The 12727-nt window shown below is 38.5% G+C and overlaps 1 protein-coding gene across 2 annotated transcripts in view; it reads left to right on the top strand.

Moving 5' to 3' along the window:
• The window catches only part of LOC105258184 (neurogenic locus Notch protein), a 279923-nt gene that overhangs the window by 161418 nt on the left and 105778 nt on the right, over positions 1 to 12727 (top strand). For both annotated transcript variants that reach the window (XM_025413181.1, XM_025413182.1), the window contains 2 exons: positions 7000 to 7356; positions 9184 to 9339. In XM_025413181.1, coding sequence (XP_025268966.1) covers positions 7000 to 7356; positions 9184 to 9339 — 513 coding nt within the window. The remainder of the gene's footprint in view (positions 1 to 6999; positions 7357 to 9183; positions 9340 to 12727) is intronic.

Below are 12727 nucleotides of genomic sequence, written 5' to 3'. Positions count from 1 at the left end.
CTAATGATACGTTTTTCGCCAAGTCGGTGAAACTCTCCTGGAGCGTGAAAGCAGGAAGTTCGAGCGCGAGAACTGGTTCCCGGTCGCCGCCGGTTGAGCACCGTCGTCAGCGGCATGAGAATTTTCCCACAGTCTCCACCACGTGGATCTAGCGAGAGCGGGAAGCACACCCGCTCTCGCGATGTTGCCACACCTCGGTCTCGGCTGAGAAGCACTGCATCGTAGCGCGCCTTGTGGGCCAGAGGGAGGGCGGGTTAGAGCGAGACGGAAGATCCCAATTGAAGGGAGGAAGGTGGTACCATGGCGTCGAAGAAGGGAGACCGAGAGAAGAGGGGCCTGGTGGCATAAGAAGAGAAGGGAACGCGATGGAGGAGGAAAGAGACAGCGGACGGTTGTTCGGAAAGAGAAAGAGACCAGCGGGAGTACCAGGGGGAGCGAGATGGAAATATATAGGGCGTTCTACGGAGGAAAGGACATTCGACACGGATGTCCCTTTTGCTACTTTTATACCACCGCCACGGGGTGCGTGCCGTATGGTGCCAAATTTTAATGTCGACGTCCTCGAGAGACGTTTTTCTTGTCGGTCTTGTGGCGTCGATGATGGGATATTTAACGTTCGCTTTTTAAATGGAACAGTAGCGTACTTGTAGGCTGAAAACACGATCTAGGGGATCTATAAAACGCGTCGTGACGAGCGACACGACGTGTCGGAAGAGCGATAAACGGAAATAAAGGGATATCCTTGCGATGGGGGAAGCCTCGCTGATACGTCCGGATCGTGAGCGTCATTTTTGCGTGAGAGCTACTCGATTTCCGACGGAAACGTGAAACTCCCTGCGAAGGAAGGTAAAAAAAACTGCAGCATACCAGCGAAATATTCAGACAGGTCCGCAACTAGTCCCCGAGAATCCCCAGTCGTCCGATGAAAATATACGTCTTGATTCCTCGTGCCTCTCTCTCTCTCTTTCTCTCTCTCTCTCTCTCTCTCTCTCTCTCTCTCTCTCTCTTTTCAGGATGCTCCAAGATCTGTGTCCCGCTTTTTCCCACCACACGCGGATATTTTAAGGTGAATGAAATCATTTCAACCGTCCCGGCGCGGCTTTAATTGCCGGATTCTCGAAATTCCGGTTTCACCTGAAGTCATGGCGTCCTTTGATGATAGTCTAGACTGTCAAAACACAAAAGTATTAACTTATATTTTATCTAGAAATAATTTCACGTCGGTTTCTAACGAAACCGATAAACCGTGGATTTTCCGAATTTGAAAATTTTATTTTATATTTTTTTTATAAAAAAATCTCATATGTTAGAAGTAACAAATAATTATGAAATAAAAATCTATAAGATTCTAAACACGTTTTTCTTACAAGTATAAAATGAAAATTTTTACACAAAAGTAACGTATGTAATTTACATAATTTATACAAGATCAAGATATCGCTGAAATAAAGATAATTGATATGCGACAAATTGGAGCTGGAGAAGGAGACAAATTTACATTTCTACTCGTCGCACAATTCTTATTCTAGTTACAATATTCATATTATATAAAAGTGATCCTCTGGAGATCCCGCTTTTCGGGGGAATCCCCCTACAGACCTGCGTTGGTAACGAAGTAACGGATACACGTATCTTCGAATAAGTTCCGCTCGACATCGTGTGTGCGTGCAACGATCTAGGGTGAGGTCCAACGGACAATTGCAATTATGGGGGTTCATCCAGGTTGATTTATAAGCAACAGGGGCTTTTCCGTCCTTGTCTCGCGCACCCACGCGTCGCTTCTCTCTCCTCGCGCTGTCCTTTTTTTTTTCACCTCCACGCGACGTGTATTTGCCTCCCCTCCTCCCTATCTTCCTAACTGCGGACACCGCTGGACCCTTTGTATTATGTTGTCCGTGGTACACGATAAGTCTCGCCTCGGGGGAGGGGGGTTGGCGGATTTCCAGGAAGAGGAGGGTCGTACCTTATGGAAATCAGCTCTCGCATCATTAGCTCAGCTCTCACCCTCTTCTCGGGTGCTCGTATCCTCACGAAATATATTGTGTGTGTGAAAAGATTGATACAAGTTTCTAATAATGGGTTATAAGTTCGATAAAAATATGTTGGAAATAAAAAATGCTATAATTCCAATATTAGAGCATATTATTTTATATTAAGTGTTTACGCGATTTTTTTTATGATATTAATATTATATTTCCCGAAAAGAATTCCTTGTAGAATAAAATATATCATAAAGAATTAATAATATATATTTGCGAAATATAAATTTTAATCGCTTCTTTCTCTCTCTTTCTCTTCGCGCCTGTTTGCACTGCTCGAAAAAAAGGGGAGAAACTTGTTTGCTCGATCGATCGGTCGAAAAATGGGTGGCTGCAGGGGGCGCCGGTCGATTTTTTGCCGGCGTTTCGAGACCGTCCGACGAACAGTAACGCGCAAAGGAAAACGAAGGGGAACGAGCAAGGGAATATAAAGTAAAAGGAACGCGAGCGCGAAGCGAATGGACGTGTAAATACTCGCGTGGTCGATTCTTAGGTAAAAGAGGCGCGTCGCTTTTGTTCGAGCCGCCAGGTATCGATATTAACGGGAATCGATTCGTCCCGCCAGGCCACGCGGTTGCTCGCCCCCCACCCCCGCCTCGGCGGACTACCTACCCTAATCGTTTGGTCTCGGGGGGCCCTCGAGTGCCCCGCTCCCGCTGTTTTTCGAGGCATCGTCCTCGCGTTCCCGCTCGCGCGCCTTTTCTGTCGCAGGAGCGCGACCGATCGCCGGATCGATCGACTTTGTACGGAATATGAGATTCCGTCGAACGCCGCTTTTGATGTCCGCCGTTTAATTATGCCCCCTCGCTCAAAAACCGGGAGCCAATATCACGTGGACGCGAGAGGAGGAGAGGGACGGGAGGAGCGAGAGAGAGAGAGACCGAGGGGGAAGAAGAGAGAGAGAGCACCTCGGGGGGAAATTCAGTCACGAGGAAGGGAATGTGCAAATGCCATCGCGAACGCCGAGCCACTGCAATTTTGTTCTTGTAGCGCAGTCTCCCCCCGAGGAAAAAGACCTCGAGCGAGCGAAATATTGTAATTGCGTTATCACGAGGAGAAAGAATCGCGACGTATGTTGCATGCGGGAAAATGTCTCGCGTTATCCGACAATTTTACGGCGTGAAAATATTTTTCTACTTGTGCCGCGATCTTTGTGTATCGGATATATATGGTGGGATTTATTTCAGCACAACAAATCGACGAATTTATTATACAAGTTACTGATTATTGACTTTTATTTCGGACAATGTTACATTTAAATCACGAGTGAGGTTTCATCTTGGTTGAAAGGATACAAGCGCTTCCGAAAGCATGTTTCTTTTCTGACGGTAACTCGAGAAGGGAAGAAGCCCTCCGTAAGGTTCTTCGAGTGAATTTCAATCTAAAATTCCAACTTGAAACCTTCCGAGTGCGCGCATTTTGCGAGAGATCGATATCACCTGGAAATTCCTCCATGGTATGATGTTTCTTCATCGTGAGAAATCGTATCGAAGTCTTTTAAAAATTCCAATGAAATGATAATGAGAGGGATCTCTTGCGATTATCGTGCTGCTGTGAATTTTCATCTGCATTTTCATATTCATGAAGAACAATTAATAATTATTATCTATTAATTAGTATCATTACGAAATAGTAAAGGAGAATATATTTGCCAATTATCGTGATAAAAGAAAAAATCAATTGTATAAGAGTCTCTAAGAATATGATATATGAAATAATTTCGAGGAAATTTCTATGAACAACGTTTTTTCGATTTACTTTCATATCGCTTTAATATTAATGTCACAAGTGTCTTTCGTGAGATTCTAGTATAATAACGTCACAAGCCCTGCAGAGGTATTCGCGTTTTTACCACCATTATAGCCCTAACTCATGTCATCGTGTTATACTGTTGCGAGAAGTCGTATATAGTCGGATGTTCTATGAGGCATAAATTATGCACGCCATTAGATGTTAACTGTGATCTATGATCACGTATGTATCAGAGTAAACAGCTGATACTGGTAGATAAGAATAGTCCTGCGATTAATTTATATCAGCTTTTTTTTGTTCTTTTATACGTGCATAATTTTTATTAAAATATATTTTATATAATTTTATATGATAATTAATGTATAATTTTATATTTTATATAATTTTAATTTTTTCTATATAATTTTATATGATTATTAAAATATATTTTATATTTTTATTTATTTATATTTTTATGAAAATATGTCCATAAAAAAGAGTTCTTTTATACGTGTATAATTTTTTTAAAATATATTTTATATAATTTTATATGATAATTAATGTATAATTTTATATTTTATATAATTTTATATGATAATTAATATATTATATAATTTTATATTTTATATAATTTTATTTTTCTTCATATATAATTTATATGATTATTAAAATATATTTTATATATAACTTTATATATGATACAAAATTTATATTTTTATGAAAATATATTCAGTCCGTAAAAAGAGTTTGCGAAATGATATACATGTAATGCAAGCCTTCTCAAGTCACGACGGACCATCGCGAATCCATTAGCCGCCGTGCATCCAAATGTTTGTTTTGTTCGGTAGAATAAGAGCAGAAAACGGAGTACAGCGAATGAATAAAGGTCCGTAATGTGCGGATAATCGAGCGTCATGCAAGGTCGATCGATCGATCCACCATCGATCCCCATCGATTTCTTTTCTCTCGACAATTTTTTTCCTTTGCCTTAAGCATTTATTCTTTAGCGATTCCGAAATAGTTTTCTAATTTTCACTCAACGATACAAGCACGTCGTGTCGCTAAAGACCAACAAGAATGTCGCGCGGTCGTTTTTCTTGACGACTGTCAAACCCGGAAATTCGCGTCGCGTGCAAATTTTTTTCCCACATCCGACAGGAGCGAGACGGAAAAGCGTTAACGGCGGATTTGCAGTTTGACGTGGCAAAAATTGGCGCAAATACACACAAAACGACGGTCTCAGACACGGTCTGCATTTCGCTTCTATTTGCTTACCGTTTCTTCGCGCGACTCGACCGGAAGGAATCTGTCCCGATTTCACGCTTATCGAACCTCGTCGCTTTGTATCCTCTTTCGGCGTATCAGCTCCGTCCCTTTTTATCCGAGCCGTCTGTCGAGGCGATCTAAGCACGAATTCATAGAAGCGATAAAATCGACGCGCCCGATAACGGCAGCGATCTCGATTTTTCGCGCCGACGAACGTGTCGAGGCTAATGAGTTCCCTTCGGATAATCGTTCTTTCTTCCCGTCATCGTTCCGCTCCTCCCGTTATAGACGTCGATTAGAAGATATCGTCGCGCGGTTATTAATAGCGATTACCTCCGCGAAATCCTGGTTATGCAAATGCACTCGAGCATCGCGGATGCGACCGAGGAATGGAAGAGAATTAACGGCGATTGAGAGCGCGATTATACCCGTGTTTCGTCTCGATGGAAGGGAGATAGTTTAGTTATTTAAATTATTTAAATAATACCGCGTCGCCTTATTATTAGCCTCATCTTCCACGAGATCCTCTTGATTGTCTTTAAGGATATTTTGTACCTATTTTCAAAATATTAAAGAATTTAATGAAAATTGTTCAGAATGTTCTTGCATATGTTTGGAATCTTCAGTACAATTTTTAAATCGATTCACTAAGGTTCACAAGTTATAAGGATTTTAATTTGCGAATTAACATGTGTTCTTATGGGAAATGTATAATCACGTCGATTCAAATGACAAAAACACATGGAAATAATATTCAGAATTTGTTTAAAATTTGCAAAAGTGTAGTTTAGATACAGAGGAAATATTTGGTCAAATAATATTATACAAGTACTAACTGATTAAAAAGATATTAAATATAATTCAATGAAATTAGCCATGTATCTGACACAAGGCGAAATTCTCTGCCAAAAATTAATCATTTTGATTAAGGATGTTTTGTATTTATTTTCAAAATATTGAGAATTTAATGAAAATTGTTCAGAATGTCCTTACATATGTTTGGAATCTTTTGTACAATTTTTCAGCTACTTTTTGCTAGGATTATACATACAAAACATCCTTAATTATTTGTTTTTATTTTACTTATAATTTTATCGATGATAAAAAATTGCATAAGAATATATGTGTACCTGAAAAATTCAGAGAATTCTCATGGAATTTTCTTGGGACTTGAAAAATTTGTTAAACACATCCTCTCTTGCATAATTTCGCTCTTATTATATATAAATATTCGCGTCGCTTTATTATTAGCCTCATCTTTCACGAGATCTTGATTACCTTTAATTCATATTAATTTTGATATAATTATTCCGTGCGCGTGCTCTTTATTTTACATGTGTGTTTATTTGATGTTACCTCAGGCGCATTGATTCTAGTTATTTATTGGCAAAAGTGGAATGTCCACTCCCTCTGGAAACTCTGGAGTCTTCAAGGTTTCATGAATTTTCTTGGGACTCGAAAAATTAAAAAAAAAATCCTTTCTTGGATTTTGCTCTTATATAAATATTCGACAAGTCAAGTGAATTTTTGTATTTAAAATATGTATCTATGTTTATATATTCAATATCTTTTATAACAAAATATTAAATATGAAGACATATTCTTCATTGTAATTTTTAGATGAAACATTGAAAATTTTATGTAAAGTAAAGGATATTCATCTCATTCAATTTTTATAAATACGTACAAATCTAACACTTGAAACTTAAAAGGCCCCATGTTTTTCCTTTACGAGTGAACATTAAAAAAGACACATGTAAAAGAAACTTCTTAGAAAATTGCGTTAAAAAAATCTTCAAAATATTTCCTTTAGCTGGAACTTTGACGAATAAAATACCTGAAAAATCAGGAAACTTCTTTACAAGATTTAGGTCTAGACCCCACCCGCAAAGGTTTAGAATACAAGATGATTTCTATTTTGAATAGAAGATAAAGTGGCTCATATGATCTTTTCGTGTTTCAGGCTTCCAGGGCACCAACTGCGAGGAGAATATCGACGATTGTCCGGGTAATCTCTGTCAAAATGGCGCCACGTGTATGGACCGGGTAAACGAGTACTCCTGCCTGTGTCCGCCGGCCTTCACCGGGACGCAATGCGAGCTGGACGTGGACGAGTGCTCCGTAAGGCCATCCTTGTGTCACAACGGGGCCACGTGTACGAATTCGCACGGCAGTTACTCGTGTATATGCGTGAACGGCTGGGCCGGGCTTGACTGTAGCGTCAACATCGACGATTGTGCAGGTGCGGCCTGTTTCAACGGTGCCACCTGCATCGATCGCGTTGGCAGCTTCTTTTGCCAGTGCACATACGGGAAGACAGGTAAGCGCGAATGAAATTTGTTATTCACCCAAGATGCATTGATCGAGATGAGGATCATGGAACCAAAATTCCTGGATCCCATCCTCTCGATTTCTGCAGCTTACTCATCAAAGGCGTGTCCCCTCCGAGTGTTGGGGATGTTTAGAATAATTCGGAATCCAGATCCTCTACATTTGGAGACAAGGGATGATCTTTGAGGCATTCTTTACGTGATATAAAAAATTATAACGCACAAAATGATCCTTGTATCTCGAGTATTTTGGTGTCAACGGCTGATGGTCACCAGGATCGACAGGTCTCCTCGGACTGTCGCGAGCTGTAATAGCTGGCTGAAAATATGACGGAAATTCCAGGAATCGAAAAAAGAGAAAGAGAGATACGCCAAGTCGTTAGTCCCGGCTTAGTTTGGCGAGGTCGCGGGCGATCGTAGGGTGATTAACTCGATACCGAGTATGGTCCGGGAACAAGGCTCGCAACTACGGCTCCGATACATCGGCAGGTGCATCCGCACATGTGCCGCGGGGCTGGTACGATGCTCTCTGCGTAGAACGGGTCCTTCGGAATCTTGAGATTCCGAAGACTCCCGGGGGCCTCCGGCCGGCTTCTTCTCGCCGTGTATCGACCTTGGCGACTGGAAACGAGTTTCTGTCCTTACTCGCGCGCCAGAGCGACTAGTCGGGGTATAGAAGACGGTTTTCAGATCGATTCGCGCGGCCAGATCGCCAAATACAGGTGTATTCCTCTCGCGCGCGGCCAGACATCTCATCGTCCGTTCCTGGAAGCCGAGCGGTTTACATTCGACGACAATTCCGAGTCGCAATTAAGCTTGCCTAGCACATACAACACGCGTGTAATACATATAGGATATTTCGCGCGATAAATTATTCATGAATTTTGCAAATAATTCAGTGCTTTTGTCGGGCTTCAAACACGCTGACGCTCGATTCGTTCGTTTTATTAATAGTTATTAATTAATTTAATATCTGATTTAATAATTATTAATTTATTAATAATTTATTCTTTAATAATTATTATTTTATTATTAATTTATTCTTTAATTTATTAATAATTATTAGTTAATTTAATTAATTTATTTATTTAATAGACGATACCTTCTGCGGTTTATTTTTAGAGATGGAACTTTTTCGCAGAAAACTTAACGGACACGCAATGTACGGACGCCTTGTTGCCTCTAGGCTAGTGCGTTTCAGTCCAGAGATATACTTACAGTTAGTCGCGGGCGTGCTCTTGCATCTGCATGCACTTACTCTGGTTTATATATGAATATCCCGGGGACTCTGGTACCGTTACCAGGTCTCATAAAGAAAAGTTCGACACACGCGAGCCATTTGCAAAGGAAAATTGCATCCCACGGTCAGTTTTCTGAATTTTATATCGCTGCTCTAAGTTTACGATGCCGGGGCAATTTCCTCAATTACCTTTGTAATAATTTGTATATCTGCATAATTTAGAGATTGAGAGGCATCGCGAAAAGAGATACAAGGATTCTTCTTGGCGTTGTAGATCATCCACGATCATGTTGATAAAGGAGAGTAAAAATATTTGGCAAAACTGGCGAAATTTATCACCTGCACTTTTTACATCCCATTGGTTATAATTTCATACAAAAATTATCCACATTAAAAATATACCTTTCCATACGAAAGGCAGGAATAAAATATTTTTATTGAGAAATGATTTTTTGCAATAATAATTGCATCGCAAATAAATATAATAAGAAATTATTTAACTACTTATCACTTTATATCCCTAATAATTTGAAAAGGAAAATGAGAGAAAGAAGAACGGTCGCTTTTTTTTTTACAGGCCTGCTCTGCCATCTCGATGACGCTTGCACGTCAAATCCGTGTCACGAGGGCGCGATCTGCGACACCAGCCCTATCAACGGATCCTTCACCTGTTCCTGCGCCACCGGCTATAAAGGACTGGATTGCTCCGAGGATATTGATGAGTGCGAACAAGGTAAGAATTTTATTCCTTTGCATGCTCGTATAATTGCACTTGGGAATTTGCATTCTTATGTCGTCTTTCGCAATTGCGCGAATTTTTTTCCTGACTCTCACAATTCTTTTTTTCCTTTTTTTCTAAATTTATAAATCTAATTATTATTCCTTTATTAATTATCTAAATTATATAATAATTATCTAATTGTTATTAATTATTATTATTAATCTAATTAAATTTCTAAATCTTTTCTTTTTTTTCTAAATTTATAATTCTGCGATTGCATTCGCTTCCCTCCCATTAAATATATTTTTACTCCAACGTCAACCGTGAATTGCAAATTGCCGAATGCCGATTATAAGTTTGCATAATTGCCGATTGCGCGGGGATAAGTTGGATAAAAATGAATCCTTTCATCGACCGATTAATGCTGCGGTTGCCTTAGTAGATCGCTTCTAGATCGATCTGCTCGGTTTATCCGTCCGTTTCGGTCATCTATTAATCCGCGTTTCGAAAGTAATCTCCGTTTAAATCGAGAGTAATGGGCGTCTCGATGGTCGGTATAGTTATTAATGAATCGGGACTCGATTCAAGAACGTAGAAATGGCCAATGGCGCCGTTTGCCCACGATCGGGCAACAAAAATCGCGAGGCTATCAGATAGATGTTATCGTGCGGCGAGACCAGTTTGCATTAAAGTCGCTTGGATGCAATAAATTGCAGCGCTGTCAAATGACAGTCGGGAAAAAGTCACAAATCACTGAAGCAGCAAATGCGACGTGGAACGAAATAAAAACAAATATTTATAAATTATGCGAAATGTCACGTTACATCGATTCAACTATTTCAATCGAACATTGATTTAATGAAATCGATCAATTTCTCGGCGTAATTTAAAATGCGTAATTTCTGGACGAGAATAAGGGAGCCGATGATCCTCGGATATCGCGTGAGCTTTTAATCCGAGACGCGTGCGAAATATATTTATTGCAACTGGAAAGATTTCAATGAATCGCTGATGGAAGACAGTCTCGCCGATCAAAGGTCGTTGCTCTCTCCGTAATATTTCCTTCTGATCACGTATGTTTGTGTGATTGCCTGTCCACCTCGCACGATCTGTGCTTGTTAACACCGCTGCATCAGCGTGGGCAGTACGGTTGTGAGCCAATCGAGGACACGCAAACGATTCTCTTTCTCTCCGCGGAAAGAGAGAGGAGACGAGAATTATCAGTCTATAAATATCCTTCGTTAATAGCTTTATAACTAAAAAGCCGGATCTTACATTTGCCCCAAACGATTTCGATTTTTATCCATCGATCAACTCTCAAGCGAGATAAAAAGCGGGCTCTGGTGCGCTTAGATACTTGTGTACTTTCTTAATGACGAATTAATCATACATAAAACTCGCAAACGTCTCGCAATAAAAGGAAAGGAATGGATCGTGCAATTAAAATAAAATTAAATGTTTTATTTATTAAATATTCGAAAGGATTCTTTGCAAACGTGAATAGTCAAATGACGTGAAAAAAGGAATCGCACGTAATTTAAAGATTAAAATAACATTTCTAAAAAATGTATATATTAACTTATTTAATTGAACTTTGTAAACATATGAATTATTTAAGAAATTATACATTTTTTATACAATATTGCAATTTAAGTTAAAAAAAGAACATAATTTATAGTCGAAAATATCGTTATAAATAAAAGTTTCTGAAAAAGTGAAAGAAATGATATTGATATCGCGCGTGCGATTTTCTAGAGATAACGATAAGCTCCGCTCACGAGGTTCGAATGTAGTAATCGCTGGATTAATGTGCGCGATCTGTGTGTACGGGATCCCCCACGGTCCGTGCAAATTGAAAACCCACACGGGGCGGACTGGTGGACGGCAAATCGATCGATTACGATCGATTAATTCGGCGCCGGATCCGCGCGTTATTTATTGTGCCGGATTCTCATTCTCATCGCGCCATCCCGCCGATTCTCGTCATCGAGCTCCGTGATCGATCTATCATCGATCAGGAAGCTTTAATCAACACATGTTAAATACACAGTTTATAACAGTATGGAAAATAATGGAAATCAAGTCAGTTTTCAAAGCAATTGTCTGAAGCTTCTGATACGAATAATGGAATCTCTTTGCGATTTAAGTATTATTTATTTTTTGAATTCCATTGCAATTATATTATATAAAATTATATTTAATTATATAATTCATAAAACGTATAATTAAATATATTTAAAAAAATTATGAATATATTAAATTATATTTTTTATATAATTAAATTAATTTAAGCTTCTGACAATCTGGAAAAGAAGAAAAATCTGATCTCGATTATATATAATTTTGAATAAAAAATGCATTCAAGAAATTATGCATTATAATGCATAATTTCTTAGTAAATATGGTTAATATAGTTAAATATAGGTAAATATAGTTAATAATTATTAAAATAAAAATGCATATTATTCATACAGACATTTCATTGATGAAAACATTTATAAGTTTTACTATAAATATAATAAAAAAATTTTGCTGAGATATCAACAGTCTTTTTTAAAAATAAATATAAAATATATAAATCATGTATAAAATATATATGTTTTTCTTTTATCATTCTATTTTGAAAAATAAAATGCTAGCTTAAACATGTATAATAAACTTTCCCAAACTTTCTAAAGGAAGCTTCATAAACTAAAGAAGCTTTAAGAAAATAAGATATAATCGATATATGAATATTAACATAATACATAATATATTATTTTTATTTCGCGATCTCTTTCTTCTATCCCACTGTTATTGTATTATCGGATGATGTTTCGATGCTAATAAATCTGTCACGTGTCAGGACGATCGGGATGATTACATTGAGAGCCCGAAACAGTGGAGATTAACCGTTCGACAACGAAGGTAATGGGTTTGTAATTAACCAGTGGACAGGCAGTAGTCCCAGCTTAATTAATAGTCCGACCAAGGATCAGGCGCGGTATGGGACCACACACCTCGTCGATTTCCTTGGTGTTTACGCGCGCGCAAAGGACTTATCTACCGATATCATCTGCGAGGATTCGATTCACACCGAATCGGAATCCTCTGTCTCGAGCAAGTATCGCTAAGAAATGAAATCACATACACATATATACAAATGAAATCACATGCATAAAGCATCGAAATGCTGAAATTTCAATCAATTAAATTTGAGTGAGTTTGCTCGATTTTTATATAGACGGTTTCGCATTTTATTTGGAAAAGATAGAATATAAAAAAAATATAAAATATAAAAAATATAAAAAAATAACACTTATGTATTTTTATCATTAATACTACATCGCAACATTCAATATATTCATAAACATTGTATTTCGCGAGAATATAATATTAAATCAGTCCTTTCAAAAAATAA

The sequence above is a fragment of the Camponotus floridanus genome, unplaced genomic scaffold (assembly GCF_003227725.1).
Source record: "Camponotus floridanus strain SB8 unplaced genomic scaffold, Cflo_v7.5 scaffold62, whole genome shotgun sequence".
Classification (NCBI taxonomy): Eukaryota; Metazoa; Arthropoda; class Insecta; order Hymenoptera; family Formicidae; genus Camponotus; species Camponotus floridanus.
Note: the sequence above shows the minus strand (reverse complement) of the source record. Positions and strands in the feature narration are given on the sequence as shown.